Source organism: Pelodiscus sinensis, chromosome 5, assembly GCF_049634645.1.
Source record: "Pelodiscus sinensis isolate JC-2024 chromosome 5, ASM4963464v1, whole genome shotgun sequence".
Taxonomy (NCBI): Eukaryota; Metazoa; Chordata; order Testudines; family Trionychidae; genus Pelodiscus; species Pelodiscus sinensis.
The window spans coordinates 71,214,098-71,232,803 of NC_134715.1; the positions used below are offsets into that span (position 1 = coordinate 71,214,098).

The 18,706-nt window shown below is 38.0% G+C and overlaps 1 protein-coding gene across 7 annotated transcripts in view; it reads left to right on the top strand.

Annotated features, from left to right (window-relative positions):
- The window catches only part of NEIL3 (nei like DNA glycosylase 3), a 50,178-nt gene extending 33,156 nt beyond the window's left edge, over positions 1–17,022 (top strand). For 3 of the 7 annotated variants that reach the window (XM_075930238.1, XM_075930236.1, XM_075930239.1), the window contains 4 exons: positions 540–709; positions 5,011–5,437; positions 14,441–14,615; positions 16,252–17,022. In XM_075930238.1, the coding sequence (XP_075786353.1) occupies positions 540–709; positions 5,011–5,437; positions 14,441–14,615; positions 16,252–16,434 (955 nt within the window). In that variant the 3' untranslated portion in view covers positions 16,435–17,022. Of the gene's footprint in view, positions 1–539; positions 710–5,010; positions 5,438–7,728; positions 8,066–14,440; positions 14,616–16,251 lie in introns of those variants that run through there. The other 4 variants (XR_012904250.1, XR_012904249.1, XM_075930237.1 and 1 more) reach the window with 4 other exon arrangements.
- The last annotated feature ends 1,684 nt before the right edge of the window (positions 17,023–18,706 follow it).

The window sequence follows — 18,706 nt, forward strand, 5'->3', positions numbered from 1 at the left end:
AACAGTGTGGTCTAGTGGCTTCCCCAGGATAAAGAAGTAAAGAAATCAATGTTGTTTTCCCTATAGTGGTACTCATTTACTGTGTGATGTTACTCAGTTCAGCCTCTCTCTGCTTTAAGTTCCTCATCTGACTCATTGTTGATGAATGCTGGGGGTGTGGAAGGAGAACAAGAATTGAACTACTGGATACTGCCTCCCCATACACTATTTCCTATTGCTACTTATTGAAATAATCTATAGCATGATGATAGGGTGCACTATGGATAATTAACTTCAGTTAAAGCACTTTGAGATCCTCTGAGATGCCTTTAGTTTGAACTTTTTTTTACTGACCTATTCAGAATTGAGAAGGATTTGTCCTTTGGGTAAAGGAGGAATCTATCTAATCTTGTCATGCTGTCCAAGCTATGATATGCAGCTATAAGCTCTGGGTATCACTTATTCTCCAGCCCCATATCTTCCAGTATATGCTGGATGCCAGGCAATTTGTGGAAGAAACTTCACAAAAAGGTTAACTCTGTTTTTGTTTTGTTTCACAGCAAACTGCCAACTAGAAATAGCCTAATTGGCTGGGCATATAGCAAGGGGTCATGTTCTAATGAACATGTAGCTCAGAAATCTGAAGAAGAATGGATATGTACTCTCTGCACCCTAATAAACAAGCCTTCTGCTCAGATCTGTGATGTTTGTTTGACTTCAAGGCCTGAAGGTAATGATGGCTTTCATGTGCTGCTTCTGTATTCTGTTTGCAATATTGTCTTATTGTAGAAAGTGGTATTTTACAGGTACATTAAGAATCTGGTTTTTGTTTGTTGTTGCAAATTCCAGTCTTAGTTTTAATTTTAAAATCAAAATTTAAGGCCAGATGTTCAGTGATTTTTTTTTTTCAACCCAGGATATAACCTTGCAGGTTATTTTTACATTAGTAACTGCATATCTGATTATCTAACTTTTGTGTCCACAGGTATAGGTTTTTGAACTTAAGCACCAACGTGCAACTTACTTGATCCTTTGAATTCTGACATATTCATTTATAATAGCCTAATTTTACTTGTTGTGCATGTTTAATTCCAATCTGGTCAGAATAGATAACTCTTGGCACTGCTAGCCCTGGTCTACCCTAGGCAGTTATTTTGAAATAAAGGGCTGGTTATTTCAAAATAAGAACTCCTGCTTTCCACAAGGAATAACACTTATTTCAAAATAGTTATTTTGAAATAGCAGTAGTGTGGACACTTCACTCCAGCTATTTTGAAATAACTACTCCCCAGAGTCATTCAAAGTAATTACTTCCCCGTGCTTCCTGGGTTCTAAGTTGAGGTAACACGTCCACATTAAGGGAGCCTGCCTCGGACTAATTTTGGCCGTCTCTAGACTACATCTCTTTTTTGGTAAAGGGATGCAAATTAGGCATGTCGATATTGCAAATAAAGCCGGGATTTGTATTTCCCATGCTTCATTTGCATAATGGCAGTCACCGCTTTCTTTTCAAATGGGGCTTTTTTGAAAAAAACCTGGCAGTTTAGATGGGAAATTTTGAACAGAAATGCCCCATTTCGAAAGATGAGGAGTACAGGATATTTCGAAATGGGGCATTTTCTAGAAAATGCCACGTCTGAACTGCAGGGTGGGTTTTTTTTCTTTCAAAAAAGCCCCATTTCAGAAAAAAGTGGCAGCTGCCATTATGCAAATGAAGCACGGGAAATTCAAATCCCGGCTTTATTTGCAATATCGACGTGCCTAATTTACATCCCTTTACCAAAAAAGGGATGTAGTTTAGACGTAGCCTTTGAGGCTTCCCTGTAGTGTGGACATGCTATTTCGAAATAACTCCCGAAAATAACTATTTCAGAACAATTTCCTAGTATAGACATGCCCTTAGTTCCCTATTGGAAGGCAGTATGGTTTCTACTAGAGCCATGGTACTTTTGACTTGATCTCCTTGAGATTGCTTAATTCCAACTATGAATGGGTCTCAGTGTGGGAATAGAGCTCGGAACCTCCTGTCTAGATTTGTCTGGAAATCTAACCACCAGGCAGGGATCGGTGAGGTAGGGAGCAGATTTCCATGGGCTCCTTCACTTCCTGGGTCCAGTTCTACTACATATAGGCCTGCATAGGGGCATTATGTGGAGCATGGGAGAGGAGCCCTTTCCATTTCTCCAATGTAAAAAGGAAATCTGTGTACAAAGGGACTTCTGAAAAACAGTCCAGTTGAAGAACCCAGCTCAAAAATCCTTTTGTTGTTACTTGCCACAAGAATCTTCATCATAAGACCAAATTAGTTTTTAAGGAAGATTACTTACACCACAGTGTATGTGCCTTTTTACCTCTAAAACACTCACATCTGTTCTGTACCCTATTCTCATGCTTCCTATGTATATGCTCAAGAAGTGTAAAGGATCATATAGATTGTCAAAACCGACTAAGGGACTTTCACACACAATTCCCATAAGATGTTTGAAAATATTTTAACCATAGCACTAATGTTTGTTTTTATATTTTTAACTGAGACTATTAATTCATTTTGGTTGTCTTTTTGTACTAGGGAGTGAGATGCTTTGACTCCTATGTCATGGTTAGCTGGCACAGATTTGTTTCTCCAGGCCAGGAAGGAAGAAAAGTGTTTATCTCTCCAGCTAGCACAGATTTCTATTGCCAGCAGAGGCTGAGCTTGCTGGTTCTTTTCCTCCAGAATCCCAGTGTGAGAAACCTGAAACCTGTCTGCAAACTCAGATTTGCCAATTAACTTTTTTTTATTTAATTTATACACCAAGCTGATTTTCTAAATCTTACAGCAGTCTCTGTGCAAAGGCATTGTAGCCTAAGGCTTTAAAACACAATTCTGATTACTCTGTTTCTTTTCCTCTGACTTTTTTCCATTCCAATCATGTAGTGCTTAAGCTGTTATCTGGAATTTGATTTGGTTAATTCAGTGAAACATTTATATCTACAAAATTTCAATTACATATTTTCTATTTAAATCATATTTTATTCGTGTTGCAGAAAATGGTATGCAAAGTGGGTTCCTCTAATTTAGGACTTTTTTATTCACTTGTCTTTATGGATATTGAGATTTAGTCTGTTTTTTTTCTTTGTTCTTTTTCTTCTTTCCTACATGTGAGTCTGATTTCATTAATATTTGAAATCCTTTGACAAAAGACAGAATATAGAACATGTAAAAATTTCAACTGTCTAGAGATCTGTATAGTTCTTGGGTATAAAGTGCTGGTTACAATAAGGACACTTACCCTTAATACTAATTTTCTTGCTTTTTTTTTCTCCATAAGCACAAGTCTTACGTATTGTTCCTCCCTCCTCAAATGGCTCTAAAATGCACTAGAACTAATATAATTCCACTATGTAGGAGGGGCAAAATACAGAGAATTTGCATCCTTATATTCTGCAAAACAAAGCTGTGTAGGGATTCCTCGTCTAATGTCATGAATGATGGTGGAGGCAGTGTCAATCTGCATGTATCATTAATTTCCCAGTCCGTGATCCCTTCCCTCATCCACTCCCCATGGTGGAAAGATGCAGCAGACATTGTCTCCACTGAAGGCAATGTAGGGGAAAAGATTCCATTCCTGGCTCCCAAGGAATCCCCCAGTAAAGAGCTAGTTCATTCAGTTTATGCAAGAGAGAGAGAGGGATTTGCCAGATGGAATTGTGAATGTTTTTTTCTCCTACCCACTCCCATTTTCACATGAGGTTGAACCTTAAAGGATTTCAAAAATTAAGAAGCCTGCCATTTGATGTAAAATGTCAGCTTATATGTAGTGATTAAAGTCTATTATAACTATTTGTGCCTCACTTCTCTGTTAGTGTCAAGCCGTTCATTGCTCCACTCAGGAGTGGGATTTCCCTGATCCAAAAGGGCATTTATGGCCATCAGGATTCAGCCAGAGTAGGGCTGCTTAAGGTTTAGATTGGGGGCCTCTAGGTGAAACCCTAGTGGTGTAGCAAATCTCAGTTGCGACTTAGTGAACTGGCACTTTTCTTCTAGGTCACTAGTAAAACAGTGCCCCAGCATAAACTATTGCATAGGGATATGAACACATAACCGTGTAAATGGTTTGGTTAATGTTCACAGTTACATGCAGGCTCCTGCTCCCACTCTGCTCCAGGGAAGCCAGTTGTTGCCTCTGTATCCGAAGCAGCAGTGCGGGGTCACGAGCCAGCTCCCTGGGAGCAGGGCTGCAGGAGGGAGCCAGTACACACAGGGAGCCAGCTTAAAAGCCTATGCACCAGCTCCCAGGGATCTATTTGCCACCCAGTGCCGTTGCCTCTGATACAGAGGCAGCAGCATGGGGCAGCAGCCGGCTCTCCAGGAGTGGCGCACATCGGCTTGTGGAAACTGGCTGTGGGTGTGTGTAACTGCTGAGGTTTTTCAGTGGTTATGTATTTACACAATTACCCACCTTTTAACATCCTTAATATAACATTGCTGTAGGAGGTGGCATCTCCTAGAGCAAATGCAAAAGAGATGCCCAGTGCACTTGTGGTCATTAAATATCCCTTTTTTGTTGTTTTGTGTGGAGAGGGGGAGGGAGGAGATACTGAATATCAACCCTTCATATTTGAGCCATGGTCAATTTTATAGAATGAATTGACCTTTAGAGTTTCCATTGTGAACAGTACTTTACACTTAATGGTACTGTAACCCACTGTTTAACAGCTGCCATTTTTGACTCCATGTTTGACTTCTGTAATGAAGGAAAATGAGTCTTGTGTATGTCTAATCTGCAAAGTAATCTATATAAATGTGTCATGGACAATGTTCTCTCTAAGAAGTGTGGCAGCACAGCTTCACAGGTGATTAATCAGCCCCTCCCAGTCAGTCAGCCTCATGCATGGAGCCCTGAGCCTCTGACTGGGCGGGGCTGATTAATCACCAGTGAAGCTGTGTTGCCATGCAGTTTAGAGGGAACACCGGTCACGGATGTTAATACATGTAGTTTATATATGAACTATAGACAAAATAGATAATCAAAAATTTTTTTCCCCAAGTTTCAAAGGTACAACTTGATGAAGGTTCTACAGCCTCTAATAGCAGCTTAGTTAAGTACCCTTGTAACCTCTTTGGAAAGCCAAACACAGAAATAAAGGTCAATAGGCAAACCGCATTTGGAATGATAACTCTAGTCTTGACAGATCTCAGCAGTGAACTCACTCCTTTAAAAAATGGCAGAAGTGATAGCCAAACGCCAGATGGGAATTCTCAGTGTGACTCTCCAAGAAACAACAGCTATTGCCAGAATAACTCCCACCAGAGCAGTGGAAAAAATTATGAATTTCATTCAGCAGACTTGTTCACTGCAGTAAATACAGCATCACACTTCTATCATCAGTCTGATTCTTCCAATCCTGTGCAGAAGAAACAGAAGATTGATCATTTATCCTCAGATTTCAAAAGTAATAAGAGTTTGTCAAACAGGTACGTTATTTTCCAAAACTTAAACTTTTCATATACAGAGCATCAGTCTTCTATAAAAACAAACTTGAGAACTGGAAATTAATGTAAGTCTGTGGATAAAATTTGGATCTGGCCTTTTAATGTTTTACTTTAAGAACATAAGACAGTTCACTTATTTCTCTTGTGGTGGTGTGTCTAAGTTCAGAAGGCTCAGAGGCAGAAGGGATGAAAGCCTGGGAGGAGACACTGGCAATGTGTCCAGTGGAAATGAGGAAAGTCAGAGAATTGAGTGAAGGTTGGGAGTATGGGGGGGAGTGAGGATGGAGAGAACAAAGCTAAAATGGAAGAATACACAGAAAAGGAAGAAAATAAAAAATATTGGTTCTCAAAGAAGATGGCTAGAGGCAGAAGGAGATTTAGGGTGCAATGATGAAAATGTGCCAAACTATTACCAAAGGAGGACTTTGAGGATAGGCAGAGAAAAAAGGGAACAGGTGTTGTCTTACTTATTAAAAGGTATATGCTTGAACTGGGGTTAAGATGGAAATAAAAGATAGACATGTTGAAAGTCTCTGGGTAAGGATAAAAGGGATAAAAAACAAGGATGATGTCATAGTAGTACAGGCCACCTACCCAGTAAGAAGAGATGGATGAGATTTTCTTTAAAAAAACAACCAATAAAATCATCAAAAGCACAGGACTTGGTCATGATGTGAGATTTCAACTATCCAAATATTTATTGGGAAAATAACATAGCAGGACACAGATTATCCAAAAAGTCTTTGGAATGTATTGAAGGCAGTTTATTTTGTTAATTTCAGGAGGTGTAGAAAGCTACTGGGGTGAGGTTGTTCTAGATTTGATTTTCGACAAATAGAGAGGAACTTGTTGCAAATTAGACAGTGAAAGGTAACTTGAGTGAAAATGATTGAAATGGACAGAGTTCATGATTCCAAGGAATGGTAGGATGGAAAACAGCAAAATAAAGAGAATGGATTTCAAAGAGGCACACTTCAGCAAACTCAGGGAGTTGGTAGGTAAGATCCTACAGGAAGCATATCTATGGAGAAAAATAATTCAAGAGATGTTGCTATGGGCAAAAGAGAAAACTATCCCACTGCATAAGAAAGATAGGAAGTATGGCAAGAGATCATTCTGGCTTAACCAGGAGATCTTTAATTATCTAAAAAAAGAAAAGAGTACTATATAAAGTGGAAACTAAGTTAATTATGAAGGATAAATATAAATAAATAAATACATAGGGACAAAATTAGAAAGGGTAGAAGAAATTCTATAAATATATGAGAAGGAAGAAGACCAAGGATAGGGTAGTACTCCTATTCAGTGAGGGTGGAAAATAATAACAAAAAGAAAATGAAAATGGCAGAAGTATTCAGTATAACGTCTTTGTTTCAATTTTCACAAAGAAGATAGGTGGAGATTTGACATCTAACATAATAAAAGCTAATGAAAATGTGGTAGAATCAGAGGCTAAAATAGGAAGTGAACAGGTTAAATTACTTTGATAAATGAGATGTCTTTAGTTAGCAGAGCCTGATGAAAACCCAAGGAGCTGTCTGAGGCGATATCTGAGCCATTAGCAATTGTCTTTGAAAAAATCATGGAATACAGGACAGATTCCAGAAGACTGGAAAAAGGAAAATATAGTGTCCATCTATAAAAAGGGAAAGAAAGAAAACCCTGGGAATTACAGACCAGACAACTTAAATTCTGTACTCAGAAAGATAATGGAGCAAATAATGAAATGGGATCGGAAGAAGATATGCAAATTTGCCACAAATACGCATATCTTCTTCCGATCCCATTTTCGGAAATATATATATATATATAATTTTAGAAGGAAAAAAAATCAGTCTAGACGTGGTTCTTTAAAACAAACAAAAACCCCTTTTTTGGAAAGAACCCCTCTACACCTCATTTTTTTAGGAAGAAAGGTTATTTCAAAAAAGGTTTGGTTTTTTTTTTTCTTGTGAAAGAACTGCATCTAGACTGCTTTTTTTTCTGAAAAAAACTCCTCAAAATAGGATTGGAAGACGATATGCAAATTCACGCCATATTTGCATATCCTCTTTCGAAAGCCACGGGCAGTCTAGACATGCCCTAGAAGATAATATAAGTAACAGGCAGCATGGATTTGTCAAAAACAAATAGTGTCAAATCAACCTGAAAGCTTTGTCTGACAATGTAACGAGGCTGCTGGACAGAAGAGGGGGATACTGTAAACATGGTATACCTTGAGTTTAGTAACGCTTTTGATATGGTCTCACATTAACTTCTCATATACAAACTAGGGAAATGCAACCTAGATGGAGCTACTATAAGAAGAGTGCAAAATTGATTGGAAAACCATTCCAAGAGAATAGTTATCAATAATTCACACCCGTGCTGGAAGGGCATAACTGATGGGGTGTCTTAGAGGTCAGTTCTGGGTCTGGTTCTGTTAAATGTTTTCATCAGTGATTGAGATAATGTCCTAGCTAGTACATTTATAAAGTTGATGGACAATACCAGACTGGGAGGGATTGCATGTGCTTTGGAGGATAGAAATAAAATTTAAAATGATCTGGAGAGATTGTCTGAGGTAATTAGGATGATATTCAACAAGAAAAAATACAAAATATTCCACTTAGGAAGGAACAGTCGTGTGTGTGTGTGTGTGTGTGTGTGTGTGTGTGTGTGTGTGTGTGCGTGCGCGCGCGCGCGCGCGTGCGCGCACACACACACAATGAGAAATGACAGTACTGTGGATAGGGATCTGGGGTCATTATGGGCCATAATAAAAAAGGTGGAAATGGCAGAAGTACTTAATATAACGTCTTTGTTTCGATTTTCACCAAGAAAATAGGTGGAGATTTGATGTTTAACATAGCGAAAGCTAAATATGAATCAACAGTGTCACACTGTTGCGAAAAAGTGAACATCATTCTGGGCTGTATTATCACAAGTGTAAAACATGAAAAGCAATTCTTCTGCTCTAATCAATGCTGATTAGGCCTCAGCTGAAGTATAGTGTCTAATTCTGAGTGCCACATTTCAAGAAAGATGTGGACAAATTAGAGAAGGACTAGAGAAGAGCAATAAAAAGAATTAATGGTCTAGAAAACATGACCTGTGAGGCAAAATTGGGAAAAAAATGGTTTGTTTAGTCTGGAAAAGAGAAGATTGAGAGGGGACATAACTGTTTTCAAGTTCATAAAAGGTTGTTGCAAGAAGGAGGGAGAAATATTGTTCTTAACATCTGGGGATAAGACAAGAAGCAATGGGCTTAAATTGCGGCAAGGGAGTTTTAAGTCAGACATTAGGAAAAACTTCTTGTCAGGGTGATTAAGCATTGGAATAAATTGCCTAGGAAGGCTGTGAAATCTCCATCACTGGAGATGTTTAATCTCCATCACTGGAGATGTTTAAGAGCAGGTTCAACAAACATTTGTCAGGTATGGTCCAGATGGTGCTTGGTCCTACCATAACTGCAGGGGACTAGACTAGATGACCTCTCAAGGTCCCTTCCAGTTCTATGATTAAAGTTTGGGAAACACTGAGCTGGAGAATTCTGATATATTGATTCAAAGCCTGAAAGAAACATGTTCAACTGTCTCTAAAAAGATGCAAAAGTGACGAGTTCTGTGGCTTTTTACAGACTAACAGATTTATTGGAGCATAAGCTTTTGTGGGCAAAGACCCACTTTGTCGAATGCATGTAGTGGAAATTCTGGTGGCAGGTATAAGTATACAGGCATAAGAAAAGAGTACCAATAGCCTTTCGCTAGCCAAATACGAAAGCAGTTTCTCCTCTTTTGGTGTTCACATTTCCACATCAGCTGCTAGAAGTGGGCCTCATCCTCCCTGACTGAATTGACCTCGTTATCTCCAGCCTTACTCTTGATTGGTACTCTTTTCTTATGCCTGTATATTTATACCTGTCCCTGGAATTTTCACTACATGCATCTGACAAAGTGGGTCTTTGCCCATGAAAGCTTATGCTCCAATAAATCTGTTAGTCTGTAAAATGCCACAGGACTCCTTGTCACTTTTGCAGATCCAGACTAACATGGCTACCCCTCTGATATCTAAAAAGATGGGAATTAGTGGGTGTGTGCTGTAGGAACAATGTGATTGGGTGCTTTGGTGGATGACCGAAGAGCCCAGAATGTAATCACACTGTAATGAGAAAACTTTGAATGGTATTTACTTAAGTATTGCTTCCATGCCACTGACATTTCCAAAAATGATAGTGATAGCAGTTAAGAGATGGGATGAAATATAATATTTTTGAGAACTAGACTGTGGGATATTATGATGTGGGTCTCTCTGTCTGTCTTGTTAAAGCTATTCCACAACAATTAAATAATTAAGCTCTAATTATTATCTAATCCAGTAAAATAGAGAGATTTATTCCCAGTAAAATTGGGAAGAAATGTCCCTGTTTTACAAATATGTTTTTGGCACTTTGGTAATATATAAAAGGACCCACACAGGTGACAGTGATCATAGCTTACAAACAGAGTGACTTTCAAAACAAAATCTAATTTCCAGGTTACGTACAATACATAATTATTTTAGATATGTAGTTTAAGGCACATATTTTCAGTGCAGCCCCTTTCTGATTAGCATGAGCATTCTACTGGGCACAACCAAAATACATTCCAACAATAACATATTTCCAGCAGCACTTTTTCTCCACTGAATCATTTGATTTGCACATCCCCTTGGTTTGGTTTATTTTATTTTCCTTTGACTAGTTGAAATTATGTATACTGAACAGCAGCTGAAAAAGAGCTACTGTAGAAACACTGGAACCAGTCACAAAATTAGCCACCAGTGCCTTTTGTCCCTGATAATTGCTGATCTGTGTGGGTAATTGAATTATAATTATATTATTCAGTGCAAGCATCCACTGGGCCTTGGATCATGATTTTTGCCTAAAATGAAAATATTTTTAAGTGCTGAGGAATGCAGGAATTCATTCATTTTGGATGACTGGAAAAAAAAGGGCACTAGTTATTACTTAGGCATAACACAACTAAAATAATCATGTGAGATAATTGAGAACTAATTTTATTACAAAGATTATCAGTTCTCTGCAGTTATTTCATTATATTTTACACATTTTATAGCCAGAGTCTCAATTCTAAGTGACAAAAACCCCATGTAGACAGGGCCATTTGTCGGAAAAAAACCCTTTTGAAAAAATCCCTTATTCTTTAAAAAATGAGGTCTACAGGATCTCGTGCAAAAGGGTTTCTCCCCCCCCCCCCCCCAACAAATGGCCCCATCTACATGGGGCTTTTTAGCGGCAAAATCTCTTCCACAAAAAGGGTCAGGAGAAGATATGCAAATGAGCATGATTTGCATATCTTCTGCTGCAAAAAAAGGCAGAGTAGACGTAGCCAAAAAAAAGAAATCCATCCAATGATGGGCATGAAGGAGCCTCTTCAGATCCTTTGTCAAATTTCACTTCCAAATTTAAGGGAAGGTTTGAGTGTTGCTCCTGTTTCCCATGGAGTTATTTTTTCTTTGGATCCCTGCTTAAGGTAACTTAATCCTCAGCAAAAATAACACACCCCCCAAATAAATAAAATTTGGCTGCTACTGCTGCTTCCGCTACTGTGGAAATGAGAAAAATTATACCATACTGGATACACTTGCCAAAAAAAAAAAAAAAAAAAGCGGAGGCGACTACAAGGTCATAAACCCTACTTCAAATTACACCAGTTAAACATTGGCCTCTTCTGTTGCACATATTCAGTTTAATTTTTCATGGACTGCATATAATAAATATCTTTCAGTACAGCTTAAAGGGATGTGGTCAAATTTGAAAATCACACTTGTTTGAAAATTTGTGACATACTCTAGTTAAGAGCAATATCTAAGATTTCTAAAATGAAGATGAGTGAATAGGGAAAATATTTCTCTTCCAGTTTGTTTACTTTGTACATTTGACAGCACTTATGTCCAGACTTCAGAGGTGCTGAGCAACCCAGATTGCCATTGGGAAATAAAGTTTTTGGCATCTGGCAAGTTTCAGTACAGCTTGATGATTATCTGAACTCAGCTGGAGTAAAACAGCATAGAGGCAGTTGAATTATTTCCCTTTACTTCAGCTGAGGATTTGGACCATTATAATCTGCACTAGCAATTTACTTCATTCACTATGAAAAGTCAAGTTTTCATATATTTTGCACATGGTGCTTCCTCCTTCCTTCGTTATCTTTAATACTTTTAAAATTAAAAACAAATTAATGAATTTGTTAGCCTTAGACTTCTGCTGTTTGCAAGTACATGTGCACTTATTATACAGGGCTTATCTCTTAAAGGAAGGTGGAGGAAACTTCTCATGGGCCCTGTGAAAAAACTGACCAAATGACAATAAGTTTTAGACAAAACACCAAACATAAATTGTGTCTTTTGCTTATGTAAGTATATTACCATTACCTTAATACTGCATAGTAATTGACTAACAATCCTATTTTAAATAGGGTTAGGTCAGAGGTTCTTCTATACTGTTGTGATTATATCCAAAGAGGCTATTAGGATCACCAGTCTTCCAAACCAGAGGTTTCAACATTAACATCTGTTGGAAAATGGATGTTCGTAAACCTTCCTGTGTGTACCTGTGATGGTTTACCCCTCACTGCAGTGTGCCATCTGCTATACTGGGGTACTACTGAGCCCGCCTATTCCAAATGCGAGGGCTCCCTTACCCTGTCCTGCTGAGCCAGGTCTTCAGGCTTTCTCTAGCGCGCGCGCACACACAGGTAGGGACACGGCCAGTTGCCGAAAGAGACAGACACTGAAATCATCTTTGCATGGGAATATTTAGCTTGGGAATTGCCCAATCCTCAAGTGAACACCTCACACTATGTACCCACAACTGTACTGTCTTAGGCTACACTGCGGATCTTTTCTGGAATACCGAAGGTATCCCAGAAAAGCTCTGCTGCATCCAAGGAACATGTCTGCTTTTCCAAAAAAAAAAAAAAAAAAAAATTTCAGAAGAGCAGACGTGGTTTTTCTGGCATCACTGTAAACCTCATTCTATGAGGAAGAAAGGATGTTCCAAAAAAGGTTTTTTTTCAACATTTGGCCCCATATAGATGGGAGAAATGTCGGAAAAGCCTCTTTCAGAAGAAAAGTGGAAATTATATTCAATTTGCTTATTTTTTTTTGCGACATTTCTTTGTAGTGTAGACATAGCCTTATATTGCACAGAGAACTACACAGTGTAAACTAGTAATATTTGTCCCCCCACTCAAGGTGGAGGAAAATAGATAGTTTTTCCCCTCCCCCTTATGAATTTCATAAACTGTTTTTAGAGAGAACAAAAATAATTCTATTAGTCATTTAAAATATTTTGTAGTTAAGGGATAGCAAGCAGATTAATGAACAAATAAAACAAACATGCAAACTAAGCTTAATACACTAAGGAAGTTGGTTACAAGTTATTATTTTTCATTATAAATGTTTTAGGCATTTTTCACAGGCCAGACACTTTTTCCAGATTGGGCTTAGAATTTTTCCCTTTTATCTTGGTTTATTAGATGGTTCCAGCAGCCTAGTTGGGGATTCAGTGAGGAAAGAACCTAGATTAATTCACTTCCCTGCCTCAAACAGGATTTACATATGGTGAGAATTCTTAGTTTCCCAGTTTGATCCGCCTCCTATTAGTGGAAAAATACCAAGGGTCTGAGATGGAGTCCAGTACTAGGTGACATGATCACATGACTCTGTAGTGCCAAAGTAGCCCTGAGTCAATATTGTTTGCAGTTTCTCAGGAAGGTGGGAAACTAGCATATTCAAAATCCTGTTATTTTCCATCATGCCCATCCAGGCTGATTGCATTCTGTCTGGTGGGCCATTCCCCAGATATTTACAAACATACTTGTAAAAGGTACATAGATAATATTTCCAACTTCAGATACAAAAATGATACATCATACAAAAAGAATAATTGTTTCAGTAAATCATAACTTTTTCAGTGAAACCTCACATCTTTCCTAAAATATATCTGAGTTATATCATATTCACATCTTAACAATATTTCTATGAAGAACATGGGCCATAGTTTCACAATACCCATTTTAAAGAAACACCGGGAACTGTACTCTGAACAAACAGTCTGGGTTAGGAGAAATGTAATTGGTTGGAAGTAACTGAGATGGCCAAGGGAGAGAAGAGATACATGGTAACAGTAATGAGAACATAAGGTTACACAGATAATTTGTGATGTGCATAATATTCCTGAAACTTCTAGGTCAGAGTTTTGCTTTTTAAAAGAGAGAGAGTAATGAATCTCTTATGTTTTCACCGCAGTTTACATCACTCCACGAACATGACACATAACCTGTAACTGATAAAACAGATTCCTTTTTTCCTCTAAAATACATTTAAAGAAGATTAAGCTTATTTAAACTGTAGGGTGTGCTAAATTCAGATACAGTTTCCAACAATTCTTAGTAATGATAGAAGAGAATAAAGTTTCCCTACCAGCTTTATAAGAAATATCTGCTCAGTCAGGAAGACAGTCCCTTGTTGGAATAGGATTGGGATCATTACAGTAGTTTTGATCAAAGATCATGGAAAATTGTCCCTAAAGTGGACAAGTAGGTAGATCCCTGTGGTCTTGTCTAAGCTATTTTTGATGATTTTCCACTGCATGAAAGATAGAAGATTGTAACTGTAACCTTTCTTGTTCTTGAAATTCAGGATATTCCATTGTGTATATCTATAAATAAGCCCTGAAGTAAGACAGCTTTTTACTTTTAGATTGGAATTTACTTTATTTAACAGGTTAAATTTAGCATTCAGTGTCCTTGAAATACATCCATTTTATATAAAGAAACAATGGTGTGGATTAAAAATTTCTATGTAGCTGTCACTCTGTGTAAAGGTACATTATTGGCAATCCGGTCTTACAAGCAAGAGTGTATGTCGGGTGGAGGGGGGTTGGTGGTGGCGCTAATCCCTTCAACATTATGCAAGTTATTTTGTAACCTGTCATTACAGTGAACATCGAGTTAACATGACAGATGGTATTTGCACATTAAATGCAGGCAGTCCTCGCTGCAGTAAACACAACCGCCTCTGCAGTCTCAGAGTTGTGAGAAAGGAGGGAGAAAACAAGGGCAGACAATTTTATACTTGTCCTCTACCCAGAGGGACTCAGTGTGAGTATTTTGAAGTAAGTACAAGACCTCGGGCCCTAATTTTAAGCTTTTCAATTATTCAAAACTATTATTCATCAGTCAAAACTTCTTTTGCTCTAAGTACTTTTTTCCTCTCAAATATTTGTAAACATTTTAGTATTATCTTAATAAAGAAGTGACTATTTCCTATTTATTAAATAGAAAAAAAAAGTGCCATGGAAAATGGATGAGATTCTGGCTAGTGATTGATTTTGTTTTGTTAACTGAGGAAGGTTGGATTGTTGTAGATTTTTATATTAGTATTATTTAAAAACAATGTCTGAGGGAGGAAGATCCCACTGTTGTTGCATCTATGTTATCTGCTGGATGTGTGACTTCTCTTGCTCACATACATGTACTCTTGCTAGCACTCATCAAGTTAATTCAAGTACAAATGACACATTGTGGAAGCAGAGGGTATGTACCGAGTCCAGTTAACCCATGCTTCCACAGTCACCACTTAAGCTACATTGCTATTTATACTTGTGATGGCTCAATGAGCACAGGGGAATCACACCTCTAGCGTGTTGTGAAAATCTAGTATTTGAAATAAAAAAATTGTAACTAGTGAAGAATCAGAGTATGGCTGCGCATGCATATTTGCAAACTTCAGTTTAAGAAACTGCAATTTTATCTTGGGTACTTTTGAAATTGTATTTAAGTCCCACTAACTTTCAATGTGACTGAGGCTAAATTACACTGCCACTTGACAGCACTGTAACTGTCTCGGGTGTGAAAAAACATTACCCCTCCTAAGCGCAGCAAATTACAGCACCTTAATGTGCCAGCGTGAACCAGGCTACAGCATTGGGAGCCACGCTCTCAGCACTGTTAGTTACTCTCCTCATGGAAGTGGTTTACGTAGAGCACTGGGAGACCCTTCTACCTGCACTTCTGCTATGGCCACACTTTCAGTTTAAACCACTGCTGTGACAGCACTGCTGTAGCTGTGCTTTAAACTTTTTAGTGTAGTCAAAGCCAGAGTTTTCTAAGGGCCAGAATTTCAAAAGTATTTATGTGAAGTGTGAATAGTTTCCGAATGGGATTTTCAAAAGTGTTCTAGAACAGTAGTTATGTAACTTCCAGTTTAGCCCCATTTTATAACTTGGGGCTATCACTTGGATAAAGAAAATGTGTGCACCACCGCCAGAGAGTGGTGATTTTACACCCGTTATTCAACTGCACTGGGGGTAGGGACTGGTGCATTAAAAACAGTGGTTTTAGGACCATTTAACCAGAAAGATCCATCTCAATTGCCTTATGAGTATATTTAGTGACAATGTTTGCTTCCCTTGACTATTCTTAGTAAAATGAGGAAATTGCAACTTAGACCTATTGGTCTATGTGTCTGACTATCAGGCCACTGAGAAGAAGTTAACATGACAGTTGCACCACTAGTTGTTGAGAAGAAGCTTGTGTTTTAATGCCAATTTAAAGTTTTATGTGTATATAATTTATTTACCATAACTTTAGTTATAGACTTGTTTTAAGGGAAGCCTGTTTTTGATTGCTATGGCTGAATCAAATGGAAGGGCTTGTCTTGTGGGTCTGAATTTTTGTCTTTGGTTCATAAATAGGAATTTGACCATTCAACAGTGACACCACTGGTAAATTAATAATTTCTCTTTACAGTGGGCAGACTTACAGTTTCCATTGTGCAATCATGGGAAACGCTGCATTATGAGGACAGTGTTGAAGATTGGGCCTAATAATGGAAAGAATTTTTTTGTGTGCCCTTTGGGGAAGGATAGACAGTGTGATTTCTTTAAGTGGGCAGACATCGGACCAGGAATGAAGATTACTCCAGGATGCTGAAATTTTAGTCTATAGTGACGCTGGTTTTTTTTCACACTGTGTACACAATAGTTCCAAAGGATATTATTTTAGGACATTCGTGATCACGACATTTCACATTGAAAAATTTGCCTAAATTGCATGTGGAAAGGAAACGTGTGAGGTAAGAGTTAGAGGGGGGAAAAAATTCTGTTCACTCCTTGTTATTGTAATCTTTTTATCTAACTGAAGCATCTTTCAGAATTAGCAATTAACATATCTAGAGTTCTGAAAATTAAATAGTGGTCACTTAGCATGCTAGTTTCCTGGGAGAAGATCTAGTCTGAAGGGAAATAGAGGGAAAATGTATCTGTCATTATAGTGTAGCTAGACTTCCAGTTCATGATGCATTGTAATATTCTGTCAGTGCAATATTTCTTGCTTTGATTGAAGTCTGTTCCTTGTGTAGAAGTTGTTAGTTCCTCAGCATTTCAGGTGTGTACATATTTATTATATTTTATTTATGAATAATGTAACTTCTGTCAATATATCTTAAATTGAATTTCAATATGACTTCTCATATAATGAAAGGTAAAAAAATTATTCAATAAAACTTAAATTTTAAGCTTATGAATCTATTTAGTAACAGTGCTTGCTTCTGTTGGGGAAATCTCGCTCCCCTGGGGTACAGAGTCCCCAGAAGGGTCCGAGGCTGGAGGTCAAAGCAGTGAGGCAGGAGAGAAATCTAGAAGGAAAACTTTATTATGCATGCATGTAGGCTGACAGCTACCAGAGTGAGAGCAGCAGCAGCCCTGAGAGAGAGTTTCAGGGATCCTTTATACAGTATGTTCAGACAGTTTAGTTGATTGTTTTCTTTAACATATCAAAGTCTCAGCAGAGGTACTCGGAGACATTTCTGTTCACACCAGAAGTGCTAGAAGTAAGTTTTACAGTACAAAGGCACATGAGAGCTTGAGTGAGGAGTCTACAAGGCAAACTGAGACAAAGATAAGAGTTTACATGACAATTTGTGACAGACTAGGAGTCTCCATGAACTTGAGATAGGAGGCATTGTAAGGGTCTTGATTAGAGTTAAGATGATTTCTCTGTTACAGAGAGAGAGGCCTGGAAAACTTTTAACCCTTACAGCAGTTTTCTTTTAGAGAGTTTTGATTTCCTGCAGAGTCCACCCTTAGACACAATTGGAGTTATTTGATTTTTCTCCCACAGTTCCCTTGACTATTCTTAGTAAAATGAGGAAATTGCAACTTAGACCTGTTGGTCTATGCATGTGACTTTAAAACGTAATGGTTCGTTAAGAGGATCAGTGTCTTAGTACACTTAAATCTTAATGAGTTCACTGTTGTTTGCTAGACTTGTAGTAGTAGATACATACTACATCTGGCTGAACCACGGATGTTGCTGGAACGGGGAGTCCTGAATTTGGGAGGTCCAACATTTACAATGAAAACACTAAATTACATAGAAAATAAGAACAAGATTTATTTAGATGACAGACTGCTAAAGGGGCAATTTCTTCATTTAACAGTCTCTCTTACCTCTTAATACACTTAAATTGTAAAAGCTAAAGCCTTTAAAAATGTTTTAACCTTTGTTGTCCATTTTACTTTGTGCACACTGAGTGCAGTGCAAAATGAAAACAAATAATTTGTCACTTAGTTCTCCTCCACAGTCATAATTCTGCAATGCTTGAGTTGCAAACCCATCAAGGAAAGAACTACATTATAAATAAGCATTTTCAGATGTTTTTGAATCATATTTTTTGTGTGTTTAAAAAGACCCAAAGCTGCTTGTTGGCACTTAATTTTGCTATCAGGGTCAGTATTAAAAGGCCTTAGATCTGACAAGATGACTATGAAGTTGATCATTGATCTTCATTCCAAGGTACTCTGGTACCAAGTACATTTTTGAGTAATCTTGTCTTAAAATATGGTATTTGTATGGAAAGTCCATGACTAGCACAGACATCCAATAACAATTCACCTCTCAGGTCCAGGCCATAGAATCTGTTCCTCCCAATCGCTCCCCACCAAGTATCTCTTCTGGTCCCTACATGAGCATTGAAGTTCACCAGTAGAATCTCAGAATTAGTCAGTGTGAAATCTCAAATTTAAAACAGAACTTGGTCTGTACAGCTGTTCACAAAGCAGTCACTTCTGATTACTTAATAGGTCACCCTAAAACAGGGGTGAGCAATAATTTTGGCCGGGGCCATTCCAAGATTTTGGAAAGTGGTCATGGGCCACACTCTTCCAGAATATTAATGGAGGAATTCCATGGTCTGGGATGGGAG